General features: G+C 39.5%; 1 protein-coding gene across 2 annotated transcripts; it reads right to left on the bottom strand.

The window, feature by feature from the left end:
* Nucleotides 1-830: 830 nt before the first annotated feature.
* gmppb (GDP-mannose pyrophosphorylase B) lies at nt 831-19,465 on the bottom strand. Of its 2 annotated transcripts, none has more exons than XM_067414918.1 (10): nt 19,272-19,465; nt 18,518-18,714; nt 18,337-18,417; nt 17,245-17,293; nt 17,015-17,157; nt 13,503-13,661; nt 10,406-10,484; nt 6,394-6,521; nt 2,632-2,814; nt 831-1,653 (listed from the first exon to the last, which is right to left on the bottom strand). In XM_067414918.1, the coding sequence occupies exons 2-10, from the start codon at nt 18,644-18,646 to the stop codon at nt 1,522-1,524; spliced, it is 1,083 nt and encodes a 360-aa protein (XP_067271019.1). In that variant the 5' UTR covers nt 18,647-18,714; nt 19,272-19,465; the 3' UTR covers nt 831-1,521. The 2 variants fall into 2 exon arrangements, with proteins under 2 accessions (XP_067271019.1, XP_067271020.1); XM_067414919.1 differs by having other exon boundaries at nt 18,518-18,705.
* Between the last annotated feature and the right edge of the window lie 674 nt (nt 19,466-20,139).

Raw genomic sequence — 20,139 nt, 5'->3', positions numbered from 1 at the left:
ACGTGAGGAGGCTTGCACCTGCTGCAGGTGGCGGATCATTGATAGCCTTTTCTCACAGCAGCTGGAATAATTAAACATATCATTTTGATGGTGGATTGTAATCCAAAAAGGTTCAAACGACAATCATCAGTGACAACTGGAGATTCACCCATGATCAAAAGCAAATGATTAGACTGAACAGAAATCTAAATCTAAAGGTAACGCGTATACAAACTAAATACAATATTGTTAGCATTAACAATTTGAGAACAAAGTATAACAATAATAATAATTTGCATGGTTTGATATGATTTGAGCTAAGCAATTTTTCGATTTAATCACCGTTGTTAGCACGATTTATGATGTGTTTTTTTTCCTCATTTGGTCAGAACAAAAGTGGCTGACATGTAACTTGTTCACTTTGCAGGGTAAATTCTTATTTCGGTCATAATAATGGTCATCCATGACCAGTGGCGTAGCTCCAAATTTTGGGCCCTGGGTACAAACCATCTTGCTGGGCCCCCGTACCATGTATGTGTATGTATAGAAAACGGACTTCCCTGCCTTGGGCCCTGGTTACTCAGTACCCTTTATCCCCCCAGTCCCACGCCCCTGTCCATGACATAGAATCTGTGATTGAAGTACAGTATCTCAACCGGTGCTGTGAATGACTGACAGCCACACAAGCTCGGTGCACAACCCACGTAAAGATGGTAATTCCACAAATAACTGCAATTGCAGGTTTCAAACAGAGATGGCGACAAAGAGGCAAAACTTACAGACTGCAGCTTTAAAAGTTAAAATGGTTTAAATTGCTAAAAGTAAAAACTCAAAAGAACATGACAAAAAATATGTTTCAATGGTTTATATTTTTTTGATAGAAAATACATCAAAAATCTTCATCTGTGTATAGAGACATCAGAGCTTCTATTTGAATGTCTGTTTTTAACTTTGTTCATCGACACAGGAAGTCTCCATCAAATTTCTGCATGACATTGAGTGATGAATAAAATATGTTTTGCATAATTTAGTACACACTACAGGTGTTAAAGGTTACTTCACAGTAAATCAGCTACTGCTTCATCTGATACATAAACATACTTTTCATTCTTTCTACAGGCACCGAGATTTATCCAAAAAGAATTACATAGCTCCCTTACAAACAAACAAATACGATGAAAAAGAATACCAACATACTTACTAGACACAGGTGTCTCAAAATCAACAAAATATCCCAAAGCAAGGTGAGTCCAGGGCTTATTGTCAGTAATGGAGAACACAAATAAAAACTTGGAGGGAAATAAAAACAGCACTTTACAGGTCAGAAACGTGTGGTGCAGCCTTTTAGTCGGAGAACATCTACTGTAGATGTGATTTACCTGCAGACACAACACAATCAATGACTGCATTCTTCAGACACTCCACAAATAACACCTTTCCCATCATGCTCATTAAACACAGCAGCCGATTCTCTCTGTCATCCAGTGCAAACCTTTCAAACACATACTCGGGCACTTCGTGAGGGGCGTGAAAGGTTTGTTTTCACATGATGATTCGTGGTTCAGGAACAGAGTCTGTGATGGACTTATGAGGCAGAACATTGGCACCGTTGATGTAGAGTTCATCGTTCACAATCACATCCTCGCCCAGAACTGTCACGTTCTCCATCCGCACCTGGCCAACACAATTGAAGAACCAAACCTCATCATACAAAATAACACACAAAAACTGTACGAGCCAAAAGTGAGTATAGAGAAGTAGGGTTCAAAACATCTGGTAACACTTTATTTTAAGGTTCAGTTATTAACTATTAACTAGTTGCTTATTATCATGCATATTACTAGGCTATTGTCTGTTTATTAGCACTTATAAAGCAGATATTATTGACTTATTCTGCATGACCTTATTCTCCATCTCTTAATCCTCCTCAATACCTAAACTTAAATGCTACAAAAACTACCTTACTAACTATTAATAAGCAGTAAATTAGGAGTTTATTGAGGCAATAGTCGTAGTTAATAGTGAATATGTGTTCCCCGTACTAAAGTGTTAACAAACATCTCAGTATCTAACCACCCTGTGTGTTTATTATAATATGTTTACAATAAATTGACTTGATCCTTCAATGAATGACAACCTGATGATTGCTTATAGCCTACATAGCCAACTTATACATTTTTGCTGCTCTTTTAAAAATGTTTTTTTGCCATGACCTCAACGATCTAAAACTGACCCCTCCGGCTCCCATGTTACAACTTCCCTGACTGGTAACTGGAAAGCTGGAACTGATTTACTGGCATTTTTCACACAATCCCTTTACCAGTATTTTACCAGTAAAGACTGTACGTGTGAAAGGGGCTCTTCAATTTATCACAGTAATGCTGCTTTGAAATGATCTGTAATGTAAAGCGCTACAGATATAAAGCTGACTTGACTTGGTTTTGTCTTTTGTGCTTTGAATGAAAGTCCTTATTATTGTCATTCTTTATCTTAAAGTAGTTTGCTTGGATCATGGCTTATAATTCTTAGAAGGATTCCATTGAGATTGCTATGGAGAAAAATCAATGTGCAAAATACTTCCGAATCAAAGGCTGCAGAAAAGTTGGGTGTTCACTATTGAGCCGTATCGCTGAAAGTGTGTGTGAAACTCACCCACTGCCCAACTGATGAGCTCCAGCCCACAATGCACGACTCCAGCCAGGAGTGTGAGCGTATGTGCGCTCCCTTCAGAACGGTACAGCGCTTTACTCTCACCCCGTCCTCCAGAACCACCCCAGCTCCGATCGTCACATTAGGCCCGATGGTACAGTTTTCCCCGATCACTGCCGTTGGGTCCTGGGTAAATAGCATACGTCATATTTTTCAGTACATGTACCATATTCTGCTTGCATCATACTTAAAGGGTTAGTTCACCCAAAAATGAAAATGTGATGTTTATCTGCTGACCCCCAGTGTATCCAACATGTAGGTGTGTTTGTTTCTTCAGGAGAAGACAAATGAAGATTTTTAACTCAACCGTTGCTGTGTGCCAGTCATATAATGCATGTGAATTAGGGTTGTGCCGATGGACGATATCATCGTCCATCGTGATGGTTGTGCGACATCACGATGGAGAAACGCCATCGTGATGCCACGCCCCCGCCCCCACCCCGCTGCGAGTCTTGCGAGTCGACACCAGAGTAGCCTATGTGAGCGGAGTGTAGCGGCGGCAATTTCCCCTCCACGCTCTTTCTAAGCATTCAAAAATCCCTCCACTCCAGCTCCGTTCCGGGTTCACCATCTCCCGCTCCCCGCCTCGCTCACTAATATCAGAAACAGCGCTCCGTCTTCGCTCTGAGAAAATGTGTGGCTAATAACTGCTAAAGTATTTTAGTAAGCTCTGAAATATCACTATAAAGTTCGGTTTATAACCTGCATTAACTGAAAAAAAATATAAAAAAATAAACAATAGGAGATTAAGAGCCTAGTTTCAACGTGGTTTATTGGAACATTTGTGTGCATTTTCCCCCCACTATGCCAAACTGGCTTTATCAAAAGTGAAATATTGATGCTTTTTGCAGTGCAAATTTGTTTGTATGTTTGGAAGTTTGGAAAGATGAACGTTTTCATCAGTTATTTTATCTACGGATCAATACAGATTTCTGCTCATTCAAAATCATATAATAGAATAATAGAATAACTGTATACCTACTGGCTACTGATAACTATGCAGGTATAAGCACTTGTTTTTGAATGCATCAGAGACAACGATTAGTTCGTGTGTGAATAAGTGCTACCTGTTTAAAATGTGCTTTCACCCGAACATATTCAGTATGAGGTAAAAAAAAAAAAAAAGAATCCCTCAAACTTTAACATCCCGCCTATCGCCGTGATCATCTGTTTAACGCTGGTTGTTTACCGTGAGTTCTGAACACTGATCATGCTTATTTAAATCTTTTCGTTTCTACACATTTTAGGCTACATATTCCTCATGTCTGTGAGGCAAGCCTGCTGCGTTTCAGTTTATTTGAGACGCGCTCCAGTTCATGATCATTGAAAGCGATCACTTCCGCGACCTCATATTAGGCTACCTATTTGCTTCTTATTAATTAAATACATGCAATTGGCCGAAGAAACTTTTATTAAAATTAAGATACAATTTTTACAAAACGAAAGAAAGGCTTTTTACAAAACAAAACTTAATATTAAACTAAAAATAACCACCAAAATCATTTCTGACCCACTCGCATCTTTGCACTTCGCCTATCATAATCAGATGAAATTAAAAAATAATATTAGGCTATACTATTTAAACATAAATTAAAAACATTGTTTAATGGCTACATCAAGTATAGTAAGCTACAGATGTATGGCATGTCTGAGCTGGATTTGAACGAACATCATTTTACCGGCGGGTTCATGAGCGCGCCTGCGGATTATTGAGCTGATCACACCGGCTCCACTCCGCTCATTAGTCATTACAGGCTCGCACTATTCAAAAATGGTCGGGTTTAAATGGGGCTCATAATTACAGTTAATGTGTCGGGCAGGGCCGGTCTCTCGGGTGCATTGGCTTGGGTAGGGTCGGTCTTGATTTTTTTTGAACTGATCTAAGCTATAGTTCGAAAAAACGAAAACGAAACTAAAATATTCGTTTTTCGTCCCCCCCGGACGATATCATCGTCCATCGCGATGTTTTACTGTACACATCGTCAGCTGCCGATTTAAGTGACATCGCCCAACCCTAATGTGAATGGGTAACAATTCTATGAGAGCAAAACAAACAAACAAAAAAACATGCTTAGACAACATGCACAAAAACCCTGCTGCTCCTGACGACACATTGATGTCTTAGACACGAACCGATCAGTTTGTGTGAAAAATTGAGCCGTATTTATGTATTTTTTTTACAAAGGTCAAATATATACGCTCTGGATATAAACCCAGAGCGTGTATAATGATCTACTTTACCGGAAGTGAAGTGCGTTCCAGGCTGTTGGATATAGCGTTGTATTTGAGGTAAAAAGTTACATAAATACGGCTCTATTTCTCACACAAACGGATCGTTTTGTGTCCAAGACATCAATGTGTCGTCAGGAGCAGCAGGGTTTTTGTGCATGTTGTCCAAGCATGTTTTTTTTTTTTTGTTTGTTTTGCTCTCATAGAATTGTTACCCATTCACATGCATTATATGACTGGCACACAGCAACGGTTGAGTTAAAAATCTTCATTTGTGTTCTACTGAAGAAACAAACACCTATATGTTGGATGCACTGGGGATCAGCACATTTTCATTTTTGGGTGAACTAACCCTCTAAAAGCCAGCTGCATCTTCTTTCTTTGACTATATAACTTTAAACCTTGCACTTTTTAAGTGAGTACAAATCTGACCAAGTGAAAGCAGTTACAACTGTCCCTAAATGTTTCTCTTACTTCAGTCATGTTGTTAGTTCACTGGACATATATTGTGTCTAGTTATGGATCTCCACTGTGATGATATTGGTTGGCGCACCAGGTGGTCGGCTCATGGTCAAAAAGGGTTGAACCTTGTCTCTTAATGAGTCATGGGTGTGTTTTGGGCGTAATGTGCAACAAACCAATCAGAGTCTCATCTCACATTCCCTTTAAAAACCAGTCACACTTGCACCATGGCAGATTCACTGATTACATGGAGGAATTTGTGAGCAGAAAGACTAAACACTTCTCAAGAGAGGAATCCTTTCATTTTCAATATTTAAAAATGTTTGTGTGTGCTGCGCGTGTAATAAGCAGATTGTAAGCACACTGTGTACCCGCCTATAACTAATGCGCCCTTTAAATAACACAAAGAATATTGTGCAGTAGTTTTCAGTTCCTCATAATAGCAACACATCAACAATGTGCCTGAACACACCTCGTTTTCAGACCAGGGCGTCCAAATGGGTACAAACGCATTTACTATTTAAAGAAAGTAACAGGACGTGAAAGTCAGGCTGAAACCAGAAAAATACACTTGCCAGGTGCCACATTGGGCCGGGTGTATGATAGGGCCCTATATGCCCTCAGTCTTTCATCTCATTCACTAACGAAACAATTCGAGAATAATTACATTTTTGTTTTTCCTGAGTAAAAGTCTGACAAGCCTAATTATACGGTTATGATTTTACTGTTGTAAGTTTATATATATTTTTGACAAACAGCAAAGTGGATTTCTGTGTTTCCTGGTAAAAACTAAATGGAAGCTGAGAATAGCTGCCAGGCGTGTTATGAATATGGATGTCAAGTGGACTGACTTTCTTTAAATAGATGCTACAAAATATTACAAGTGTGTAAAGTGAGATCCCCTTGTGGACACAGACTACATAATTAATATCAACAAGTCAGACTAAACAAGAAGTAAATCTCCCCTTAATGTATGTTGATGTAAGGAGACGGAGGATAATAAAAATGTCACACCACAAGAACGTTTCCGAGGAAGCCAGGACCGGTGCGGAGCCTCTCAGGCGCGTGCTGCCGTACGGACTGCAGGTACATGCACATGCCTGTCAGGAAGTCTTTGGGCTGGCCAATGTCCATCCAGAAACCTGGAACACAGACGTTTATCTTAGTTAGCAACAAAACAGGTTTGGCTTATTTTTGTTTGATTGTTCTGTGTTTAGTCATTCTTTTTCTTTCAGTTCTTCCAGAGAAAAACAGATAATATTTTTCCGGTGTTTGATTACTCAAATCTTTGTTGAACATTCTAGTCGGTGCTGCTTAAAATGCCATCAGATGCAAATGGAGAAAGAACAGCGTGGTATGGTCAAGCCTCCATGAACGCGGCTTCTGGAATGTGTTCCCAAATGTCCATCTAGAGCACCTCTGATCTCCGATAACAAAACCGATGAACGTCTTCTCCTCAGCCGCACAAATAAGGACTTTTCAAACTGCAGCATTGTGATTCACTGAAACCTGGCTGAGGCAAGTCATTCCTGACAATGTACTACATCTCCCTGGCTTTCAGCTATTCAGAGCGGAGTCAACATTGTGGTAGATTGTGTTTTAACATATATGACTGTGAAAGCTGTCTGGTTTTATGGGGGTGCTCTTTAGATGTTGTAAACTTCCCACATCCCACACAGCACATGAAAAAACAAATTGATTTTAAAATCACTTTGATTTTGAGATTCTTGCGCTTGAATATTTCAATTAGTTAATTCTTTAAAGCTACACTGTGTAACTTTTTTAGTTTATTCTTAGCTAAAAACACTTAGTTCTTTCAAAAATATATGTGCTCATTAATGTATATTTACTTCTTTCAAGTAATAAAGTATTCTCGTAAGTTTATAATATGCCATTGAAAACACATACGGGTGAGGGGTTCGAATGCCGGTCGCCATGTTGGCCCTCCATCTTGAAAGTAAATTAGCCAAAGAGGGACATACCCATAAATTCAAGCTTCGCCTTTCGCGCTTTAACACTCGATGCCACCATTGTGAATGTGAAGAGGGAGATTGCCATGTTAATCTTGGACTAAATCGGCCACCGTAGGAGTTAAAACGAAATCGGAATTGAGAGGAACAGAAACTAATATTCACTGGATGGTTATATACCTTTACACCGCTAGATGGGGGAAAATATCACACAGTGTAGCTTAACTTTCGTGACGATGCAGCGCGGATCTGTCAACTATCCAAGGCGTTGTTCATGTTTGTTTAGAATTCATAAAAATACGGATATACGTATATTAAATACTGGTATGTGTAATATATACACACACACACACACACACACACACACACACACACACACACACACACACACACACACACACACACACACACACACACACACACACACACACACACACACACACACACACACACACACACTTAACAATGAAACCAGGACACTCTTATAATCTTTCTTGTAGATTTTAACTAAACAAATCCCACCCGAGAACTACCAAAATACAGAAATCACATTACACACAAACACATGTCCCAGAGGCAGTAATATTCTGGGCCACTGTTACACCAGCAGAAAGGAAGCCAGGAGCGACGGCAGGTCAAACAAATTAGGGGAGAATTTACAGTGTGTCTCATGGGGGTCAGCAACCAAAATGAAAGCATGTTCTGGGGGGACAGACTTGTGCACTGGCGCCAGGCTTGATAGAGGCTTAACACTTCTCACGTGCAGCTTTGGGCCTCTCTGATCACTGTTGTTAATGTTAAACTGACCTACAAGCAGAAACTGAAATCAGCTAAACCTTTAATAAAGACTGTAAAAAGACGGACTAATGAATGAAGCAGAGCGGGAACTGTAAAACTGCTTCAAATGGAGTGTTTTTAAAGCTGCAGACACCGATCTGGACAAGCTCGTAGATACTATAACATCCTACATCAGTTTCTGTGAGGATTTATGCATCCCTACAATGATCATTTATAATTTAATAATTATAAACTATATTTCAGCTGAAGAAGTTCAACCAGCCACAGCAGCAGCTGACACAGCTCTACTAGGCCATCATTGAGTGTGTTCATATACAACTGTCTGTTTGGTTCAGCAACAAAATAAGACAGAAGGAAACTACAATGGGTTATTGGCGCCCCCTGCCCAACCTCAAAGAACTGTACACCTTCCGAGTGAGAAAAAGAGCAAAGAAAATAACTTTGAACCGGATGGTACAGTCAGCAATATATTTACCTAACTTATGCATAAGATCAAAACAAGTCGTTGTTTAAGTTATGTTCTGTGATTATCCAATTAATGATAATGAAAAGGTAAATATGCAAATAAGAATGGTAACCCAGGGCATACAAATGCAAAGTTAAACCTTGAAACATAAAAGCCCAAGGTGCACTATGCAATTTTCCGTCCACTGGAGGGCGCCTATTCAAAACAAATGCGTAGTTTGATGACGCAAAGTGTGAGCGCAGCATCTTGGGACATGTGGTCTTCTCATCACAGCCGGTGGAAAATAGGACACGGGCAGAAATCACGTTCATGCATGCGGTTATTAACGTTACTGTAGTGTAAAGCAGAGCAGGACCGAGTGTTATGGACCTGAGCACAGCTGCTGGAGCGATTGTTACACAAATACCCGCCTCGCAAATAACTTTTATTATGACGGGACGAGACACATTCGCCAGGCGCCTGCACTGATCCGCTCTTCCGGTTATGATTAGGAGGTAATCCAGCTCTGTTTATCATATTAGATACATTTAAGTGTGTTTAAAATGATTTTATGATGTTACTCCGTGCGTTCACTTGCACTTCACACTGCTAAGAGTAAAGCGCTCCTGCCAAATAAAAGCCGAAACCGAGGGTAACGCAGATATGACGCGATTGACAAGCGACTCCCTCAAATGCAATGCTGAAACTTCCCGGTCCTCAGTTAAAATAGCAATTTTCTCACAATTTACAAATAGTTGAAAACATTTGGGATATTGTAGGTACCGTATTTTCCGGACTATAAGTCGCACTTTTTTTCATAGTTTGGCTGGTCCTGCGTCTTATAGTCAGGTGCGACTTATATATCAAATTTAGTTCATACTGACTGACAAGAATAAACATATAGCCGCGAGAATGCGCTCTATGCTGCTCCTGTAGCCTAATATTTACTTATAGACAACAACTTAGAAAGACTGAACACAAACAAAATGCCCCCATAAAGAAAATCTTATTCTGCAAAACACAAACAGCATGTTGTAAAATATGCGGCAGAGAACGAGTCTCACAGCGTTCGTCTCGCGCGGCTGAGCCTCTCCCGGCAGAGAGTTCAAGCGTCTGTGGACTCGTTCCTTCAGCTCTGGCCGTCTTGCTTTCAGTCCACGATTAGCTTTCTTTGTTTTCTTCATCACAGTTAAAGTAACCTCTGCTTTTCGCCAGTCCCTTACAAGTTTCTCACTCACTTCAAACTTTCTTTCTTCTGCTCGGGTTATGCAGTGAAGCGGGCACGAGCGAGTGCACGCGAGCAGGTGCTCGCATGCGCGCGGCTCCAGCTCTGCCCTAATGCGACTTATAGTCCAGTGCGACTTATATATGTTTTTTTCCGCGTCATGACGCATTTTTTGACTGATGCGACTTATACTCCGGAGCGACTTATAGTCCGGAAAATACGGTACTCAACTGAACAAAATATATAACACCGGCCTAGTGGTTTTTGGATATTTTACTGCAAAAATACTACATAGTGCACCTTTAACGGCCCTTTCACACCTATATTTCAATACTCTAATTCCAAAACCAGGGTTAAGACAACAAGGAAAAATATCCCAAGGATTATGCTAACACAGGGTTTAAGAGGGCTGGGGTTAACAATTTTAGGTGTGAAAGGCCCATTTGATTACTTAGATAAACTGTGAAGGATTTATATGAATGTACACCTAAATAAAGGCTCGCCATACGGATGCAATATAGTGTTCAATATATCAATATATGCTTGCATTGGAAGTGTGTGTCAGTGGAAAGGTGTGTGATCCTTTACCTTGCAGCTCCATGGCATAAAGGTGTCTCTCCTCTGCCATGACAGGAAATATTTCCTTCTCAATTGAAGTGGGCCGCAACTAAGAGACAAAATACAGGAACATATTGAAAACTTCAGCAAAATTAAAACCTTTTTTTTTTTTGGAAGCATGCAGGAAAAAAATCCTTCTGCCTGAAATCACTGGCATAACTGATATTGCGCAAATCTCGGTAACAGCAACTAACTAACAACTTACATTGCTCAAGGTGTATATTTTGTCATGCGTTCCCTGGCAATCAAGCGCATGTTCTTAGCTTTGCTGGCATCATGCTCCACTGTTTGAGCTACACTGATGCATGGTAGATGAACTTGTAAAGTGTGATATGTTCAGGATTTCATTTTTCAAAAATGGCTTCCGCATATAGATTAAACTAAAATATTCAACTAAAAATACAAATAAAATTAATTAATTAGGTCTTATTTAATTCTATAAACTATAATACTGATCTGCTAACATTGTCGCTATATGATAGGTTAATATAAGCTGATAACATCACTGTTTTCTCTAGAGCGACTGTACGGTCTTATTGTGTCAGTGTCTTTTTTGACACTGAAGCTGCTTTGACACAATCGTGATTGTAAAAGCGCTATATAAATAAAGTTGATTGATAAAACTATACAGAGATCAGCAAGAAAATTCTTTTACTATAGTTACATTTCTTCATGTTATGTTTAGAGCCTTTACTTACAGTAATTATATACTCTACTACAGTAAATAATGCAATTCAATGAGGTTATGCACATCATAAATGAAAGGCAGTACAATGAGAAGTTAATGAGAATTTGAAGGGGAAATTGTCAGGAAATTGTCACAACAATGCAAAATACTGTATTTTACAATACTTAAAATATGCTTCATATAGTTTAAGCAGTATGTATGTACATACAATCAAACCAAAAATTATTCAGACACCAGATATCGTTTGGATATCAGCGGGTTCAGGACATTGTAGTTAATTTATGTACAGTGCATCCTGAAAGTATTTACATCGTTTCACTTTTTCCACATTTTGTTGTTATAACCCTATTCCAAAATGGATTAAAACATTTGTTTCTCTCAATTCTAGAAAAAACAATACCCAATAATGACAACATGAACGTAGTTAGTTTAATATATTTGCAAATGTATTAAAAAAAAAACTGAGAAAAAATGTAATAATGTACATAAGTATTCACAGCCTTTGCTCAATACTTTGTTGAAGCATCTTTAGCACCAATTACAGCCTCAAATCTTTTTGAGTTTGATGCTACAAGCTTGGCACACCTATTTTTGGGCAGTTTCTCACATTCTTCTTAGCAGGACCTCTCAGGCTCCGTCAGGTTAGATGGAGATGTCTCCAGAGATGTTCAATCGGTTCAAGTCTGGTCTCTGGCTGGGCCACTCAATGACATTCAGAGTTGTCCCGTAGCCACTCTTTTGTTATCTTGGCTGTGTGCTTCGGGTCGTTGTCCTGTTGGAAGATGAACCTTCGTCCCAGTCTGAGGTCCAGAGCGCTCTGGAGCAGGTTTTCATCAAGGATGTTTCTGTACATTGCTGCATTTTATCTTTCCCTCGATCCTAACTAGTCTCCCAGTTCCTGCCGCTGAAAAACATCCCCACAGCATGATGCTGCCACCACCATGCTTCACTTTAGGGATGGTGTTGGCCAGGTGATGAGCGGTGCCTGGTTTCCTCCAGACATGATACTTGCCATTCAGGCCAAAGGGTTCAATCTTTGTTTCATCAGACTAGAGAATTTTGTTTCTCATGATCTGAGAGTCCTTCAGGTGCCTTTTGGTAAACTCCAGATTGGCTGTCATGTGCCGTCTGGGCACTCTACCATACAGGCCTGATTGGTGGAGAGCTGCAGAGATGGCTGTACTTCTGGAAGGTTCTTCTCTCGCTAGAGCTCTGTTAGTGTGACAATCAGGTTTTTGGTCTCCTCCCTAACTAAAGCCCTTCTCCCACAATCACTCAATTTGGCTGGGCGGCAGCATTAGGAAGAGTCTTCGTGGTTCCAAACTTCTCCCCTTTACGGATGATGGAGGTCACTGTGCTCATTGGGACCTTCAATGCTGCAGAAATGTTTCCCCAGATCTGTGTCTCGATCGAGTCCTGGTCTCTAAGGTCTACAGATCATTCCTTGGACTTCAAGGCTGTGTTTGTGCTCTGACATGCTGCTAACTGTGGGACCTTATATAGACAGTTGTGTGCCTTTCCAAATCGTGTCCAAATTCACTGAATTTACCACAGGTGGACTCCAATCAAGTTGTAGGAACATCTCAACGATGATCCAGTGGAAACAGGAGCACCTGAGCTCAATTTTGAGTGTCATGACAAAGGTTGTGAATACTTGTGATTGCTTACTTGTGATACTTGAGATATTAGTGTTGAAATCCGATGGCTCAGAAAGGCCTTCATTGACACCAATGTCATTTCCTCTCTCAAGACACATAAAGGCACTAAAGACGTCGATACAAAGCCCATCTCACTACAGCGGCTCTACAATCATTTTATGAAGTGACAAGAAAGATTTTTCTGCACAAAAATAAATAACGACTTATATAATGATGGCCGATTTCAAAACAAAGTTAACCTTTATGAATCAGAGTATTGGTTCATGATTCGGATCGGGTCTCAAACTGCTGAAATCACGCGACATTGGCTAAAATTACACTTTGATCTGATCATGTTTTGTTTGAGTGTTTTTTCTTTAATTGCTAATGCGACGTTTTACAGGTAAGACTGAAGAAAATGAAGCATTGCTTGTTCATTGGTTGACCTAAATTGGTATTATCTAATTATGTACTTAAATGTATCAGCTGATTGGTTGATTTTAATCTAATCCTTTCTATTAAAGTTATCTGACATTATCAAGCTTAATTTATTATGACCCATTTTAACTCAGTTATTGTAATACATTATTACAATTTTCTAAACTATAGCAAATAAACTGTGATAATGTGAGAAAATGTCTGAATAAATTTTGGTTTGAATGTATTTTAATTGAGTTTTTAACCCATGAAAATGTACAATGATTGTAACCGGTTGTGAAATGGCTTTTGGGTCAGTTCTGACCTGGATTCTTCTCAGCATGGCAGGGCTGAAGATGTACATCCCAGCGTTGATTTTGTTGGAGACAAACACTTGCGGTTTCTCAACAAAACGGTGTATTCGTCCATTGTCCCCTTCATAAACAACCACGCCATACTTAGAAGGTTCTTCCACTTTTGTCACCTGGAACATAATAATAATAATAATAGATTTTATTTATAATGCACTTTTTCATTCTGAAGAATCTCAAAGTGCAACAAAGGGGGGAAAAAATAACAACAACAAAAAATGAATAACAAGTAAAAATTTAGAATACTACAAACAATCAACCAACACAGAAAACAGAACAGAAAACAGAGCTGATGGTGAACAGAAACAGAGCTGATGGTGAACAGAAACAGAGCTGATGGTGAACAGAAAACAGCTGATGGAGAACAGAAAACAGAGCTGATGGTGAACAGAAACAGAGCTGATGGTGAACAGAAACAGAGCTGATGGTGAACAGAAACAGAGCTGATGGTGAACAGAAACAGAGCTGATGGTGAACAGAAACAGAGCTGATGGTGGAAGTCTCTGTTAGCTCCGCAGCACACTGTGGTCCACTCCATGTTTCAGATTTCTCCCAGCGGCAGTGTCTCGATGACATCGCCGAGGCACGACAGCTGAAGACCAGATGATGGGTCTTCATGACGATTCAAACGATGGGGATCGCCGCAGCACCATGCAGGAGGCAGAACATTTTTCCAGGCACTTTTGTGGACACACCGGGGTCGGCGCAGAAGTCCAAGCCGCTCCACGGCCGCAATGCAGGACGGAACAGCGGCGCAGCCGAGAAGCTGAACATCCCAACATCATGCCGGATGACGATGGCCCGGATGACGCTAGCCCGGTGCAAACTTAAGCCACCATGCAGCTTAAGCCCAAGGGAGACCACCAGTGAGCAGTCGCGGCGAGAAACATCAAATGTCCTCCAAACCAGAACCAACCAACCGCAGCAATTCAAACGTAAACATTAGAAGCGGTGGAAAACGGCGAAACAACGAACAACGTCCTCTCAGTGGCTGCCAGCAGTCAGCAACAGTCCCAATTGTAGCTCTGACTGTTAGACTAGTCACAAACATAAGGAAATAAAATAAAATCTAAATCTAATAGTACATTAACATGATTTGTGGGTGGAGAAGCGGCGAACAGACAACGCCAGCGTCCTCTCCCCCACGTTGCCTAGCAACAATCAAAAAAAAAATCAGTCAGATGTTAATGCGGGGAAGTAACAGAGTCAGGCGAGTAATGTTCCTTAACCTTAATAATGTTCCTAATGTACATTATGCACTTCCTAATGTAGGAGTAATGTTCCTAACCCTAACTCCTTTCGAGATGTAAAATGTATGAGAAATAATTAGGAGAGGGAGAAATTTACAACATACCAGTATGTTAGGATCTAAAAATGTACTTGTCTAATGACATTTCTCATATAGGTTTGTGTAATTCAAACTATAAATAGCGGGACACTTCAGATACAGATTTAAAACACACAATGAAATGATAATACAGTCCATTACCATACCTGTTTTCATATCATTATAAAGTAATTCATTTGTTGACTAGATGCTGCATTAGTGCAGTATGTACCTACCACAAGCGGTTAAAACAATGTGACAAAACGCATGAGAGTCCTTTCACACATGCAAGTTTCATTTCATGATTGTTATTATTTATTCACAATAGTTTATATCCAGCTTATAGTATAGGACACTTTTATGCATTCGTTAAGCAACAAAGTAGCATATATAAAGCTAGTGACGCGACAAAGCAAACTGCATCGTCATGCAGGCAACAGAAACAAAATCAGAAATGCATTTGATTTCAGTTATTTTAAAGAGATTATCATCAAGTATTCTAAAATAGAATCAAATAAAGTGTAAGAGCATACAATATATACACCGATCAGGCATAACATTATGACCACTGACAGGTGAAGTGAATAACACTGATGAACTCTTCATCACGGCACCTGTTAGTGGGTGGGATATATTAGGCAGCAAGTGAATATTTCGTCCTCAAAATTGATGTGTTAGAAGCAGGAAAAATGCTTCTAAGGATTTGAGGAAATGCATAAGGATTCTAAGGAAAGGAGTTTGACAAGGGCCAAATTGTGATGGCTAGAGGACTGGGTCAGAGCATCTCCAAAACTGCAGCTCTTGTGGGCTGTTCCCGGTCTGCAGTGGTCAGTCTCTATCAAAAGTGCTCCAAGGAAGGAGCAGTGGAGAACCGGCCACAGGTCGGGTCATGGTCAAACTGCACATATAGGTTTGAATCATATTCAAATCTCTGACAGTGAGACCACATTTTACACAAAATTTGAGATTGACCCTGTCGCCAAGGTTCATTGATGCACGTGAGGAGCGAAGGCTGGCCTGTGTGGTCCGATCAAACAGACAAGTCACTAATAATAATCGAGTATCTGTGGGATGTGCTGAACAAACAAGTCAGACCCATGGAGGCCCCACCTTGCAACTTACAGGACTTAAAGAATCTGCTGCTAACAACTTGGTGCCAAATACCACAGCACACCTTCAGAGGTCTAGTGGAGTCCATGCCTCGATGGGTCAGGGCTGTTTTCCCAGCCAAAGGGGGGCCAACACCATATTAGGAAGGTGGACATAATGTTATGCGTGATGGTGTATATTTTAAGATGGCCACCTTTAAGCATGACTGTTTGAATTTATATGAAACGGTAACACTTTACAATAAGAGTTGTAACTAACTATGATTAATAATATTATTCATTTCAACATTTACATTTTGAAGTCTCTTAGTTAATGCACTATGAACTTAGCCTAGAAATCTAGACGCACCCTAGTGGCAGCAAATCTAATCTGCCCGCGAGTGTCGTCTAGCAACTCTCAATACACGTCTGAGCTGTAAACGCCAAACTCTGGTCAAGCCAATCACATCGTGTATGGAGTCGGTGGGCGGGGCCATAATGACGACGGCCGAGTTGCGTTTGCGTGCTTCTAGTAACACAGAAACTGGCGAACGGCGATCTTTCGAATCAGCTTTGACCGCGACTCTGGAAGACTTGGAGTTAAGCTTTCCTCTGAGAAAAGAACAAAGAGCGGCACTGAAGTCATTCTTAAAAAGGGAAGATGTGTTCGGGGTTAAGCCGACCGGATACGGTGAATGTTTAATCTATCAACAAGCTCTGCTTCACCTTTTTTTTTGAAAGACCACCGTTTATCCGCCCCTCAGATTGAGCCGTCAATGGCGAGTTTCCAGACCAAACATCTTGATGAGGGTCTGGCTTGTCAGGCTACTATGAACTAACAGGAATGATCAACATTTTTTGTATTTAAAAAGAATAGTACATTTGAATTTTTATGGTTCAGTAAAGTTTTAAAATGTTTGTAATAAAGTTCAGCACTATTTTATGTATGTTTGTTTTCATTCGGCATCCTGTTAATTGTTAATTAATTGGTTATTGGTCCAACCTAGTTATCATTATCGGTAAAAACCACAATCGGCCGGCCTCTACTTACAACAATAGTGCCCTCTCTGCCATGCTGTTGGTGGAACTTCAGCATGTCTTCAAAGGGAAAATCACAGATAACATCGCTATTGAGGACGAAAAAAGGCTCCTCATTGTCGGTCAGCAGCTCTCGAGCCAAGGCCAGAGGACCAGCTGGAAAAAAAAGGTAACGATTTTTACACTCTCTGTCACATTGGCTGAGGGTTGTGCCGTCAAAGCGATGAGAAAATGTTCACCTACCAGTGCCTAGAGGTTCCTTTTCATGTGAAAGGGAGATTTTTATTCCAAGCTGTCAAAATCACAAATAAGATTGTATTAATTTGATATTCTCCACCTACAGTCAAACCAAAATGTATTTAGACACCTTCAACATTTTCTCCCATTATGACAGTTTATACACTAGTTTAGAAAACAGTAATAAAATATGACAAGAACTCTTGATAATGTCAGATTACTTTAAAGGTGTGTAATGGGTTAAAATCAACAAATCAGCTGCTAAATATAAGTACACAATTAGATGATACCAATTTAACTCAACCAATGACCAAGCAATGCTTCATTTTGTTCAATCTGTGGTATAAAATGTCACATTAGCAATACAAGTAAAAACACTTAAGCAAAACACAATCAGGTCAAAGTGTCTGAATAATTTGGTCCCAAATTTACTTAATTTTGCTATTTTCACTTACATAAATGAATATTGTTTCCTGCACCCACTAATAAAAAATGATATCTGGTGTCTGAATAATTTTTGTATAATCTAAAACAGGGGTTTTCAAACGTTATGATGCCAGGGACCCCCAAATTTGATGAAACTTTTATGAAGGACCCCTTCCTAAAATCCATCTATATATTTTTATGTGTTAAAAAAACATTTAAACTGTTAGATAAATATAAAATAGGCATTATAAATACAACATATTGTTTCCAAAATGAAATTGGCTATTTGTAATGTTGGATATAAACTCAAAGAAGAACATTTTTCAATAAAAAAAAAAAATATGTCTCTCACAAAAATGTATGTAAGCAGCTTACTTGCTGCCTTAAGAATACTGCCTTAAAACTCCAGCGAGTGAGCAAAATAAAGGGGACTATAGTGAAAGAAACTCACTAGAAAGAAACAAAGCAAACCTATACAGTTCTGGAAAGTATGTATACATCAAGAAAGGAGAGAAACATTTGGACCTGAAACAGTTAGAACGTTTGGTAGACTTTAACCACTTTTGCTTTGTCTTTTTATTTATCTGGGGACCCCTTAGAATCTTCTGGAGGATCCCTGGGGACCCCCAGTTTGAAAACCCCTGATCTAAAACATGAATGTTCATTAAATACCCTTTGCTCCTGCGCCCTCATCTCTCGCTCCAACAGCTCAGACATGTAGCTCACAGCCAGAATTACATGACGAACTCCAGCCTGACCACAAAAACACCAACAACAGTGAACATCAAATGAATGTAAATCCAAATGTAATACTTCAGAAGAAAACTAAATCTGCCTGTAGTGTTTTAGATACCTTGACCAGAGCCTCCACCTGATGGAGCAGGATGGGTTTGTTGCAGAACTCAACCAGTGGTTTGGGCACAGTGAGGGTGAGCGGCCGTAACCTTGTGCCGTAGCCACCGACAAGAATCAGAGCTTTCATTGTGGGTCAGTAGATCAGAAAGCAGTCAGTGCAGATGGGCATCAGGCGCAATCATGTACGAGTGGTACCTGAGAAGCACAATGAGAAACATTTGGAAATAACAGGTTACAGCTCTAACAAGTCCTTATATCAATATTTATAAAGGCACCCAGAGACACTATTACACACTGAAAGTCACAAAGGAAAGTATTTGACACCTGTATGTCCCATTAGAACACAAAAGGCCCACGTGACGTAATACACACCTGTAATACCTGAAAATCATCTCTCTATCTTGTACAAAGAACTTGCCAACCAGTCAAGCCTGGACACACACTTTCATTCTTTATTATGACTATTTCCCACATATTTTTAATAATATTATGGGATGTTTTTTAAACAGTACTGAAGGAGTTCCCATGTATGCTGGAAACATTTTGGCCATTTTCATTTACTAGCCATTCATTCATTTCAAAATAACGATGATAATATTTGACTGAAAAACTAATTTCAATATTTTTATATGTATCTATTTAAGAAAAGGATAACATATAACTAATACAACTTAACAAAGTATTATTATTACAACACAGTAAAACTGTACAGCTCATGTACAAGATATCATTTGATTTAATGATAAACTCACCGAAATAAACGATTCACCTGCTGCTCTGATTTGATGATTAGAAGACAAGTTATCAACAAAACATGGCTTTAAACTCACTTACACGAGTAAACTCTGTTTAATCTTTAATGTCGTGTCAGTCTGACAGGTTTAAGGCTCTGTAATATATTCTGTGATGATGAGTTGAGTTCCGTACAGTGATGACGGGGCAGCGTGAGGGCGGGACCAGGGCCGTGACGTCATGGGTCACTGGACTGTACCAGTGTTGCGGGGGGACCTCTAGGCGTTTGGCGTCAAGTACGGTAAATTGAACGACATGCCAGCATAATTTAAAATGACTGGAGAGTATGTTAAACGTTTTAATTTTACATACATTTTACAGAATATGCTAGAAAACTAATTATAAATAAAATAATGGATTAACAGATTGCTAGTCTCCCCCATTGAAATAACACACGCGGTCCAATCATTTCATAACAACGTGGCGCAGAAGTGAATAAGAGTCGAGAGATAACTTCATAAGAAAAGTCAAGCATCTATAGTTATTAAATAAATATATAAAATTAGTTTAGGACAATGTTGTTAATTTGGACAACGCATTTTACACGCACCATGATTTAAATTGCGTTAATATTTGAAGAGTTTTGTGAGTAGGGCACAGTGATTTAATTATGAATTTAAATATAATCATAATTTAATCATATCTGACTGCGCCTAGCGTATTTTTTGTGATAACATCGGTAACCGACAACTTTTTATTTTGTAAAATGTTGCATCTCCGCCACTAGGTGTCATCGCAACACAAACACTCCTAAAATAAATGATTAAACCAGATAAATTAAAAATTAAACATTGTCGGCTACCCTTACATATTTGTTTGTAGGCATGT

The sequence above is a fragment of the Pseudorasbora parva genome, chromosome 14 (genome assembly GCF_024679245.1).
Source record: "Pseudorasbora parva isolate DD20220531a chromosome 14, ASM2467924v1, whole genome shotgun sequence".
In the NCBI taxonomy this organism is placed as follows: domain Eukaryota; kingdom Metazoa; phylum Chordata; class Actinopteri; order Cypriniformes; family Gobionidae; genus Pseudorasbora; species Pseudorasbora parva.
Note: the sequence above shows the minus strand (reverse complement) of the source record. Positions and strands in the feature narration are given on the sequence as shown.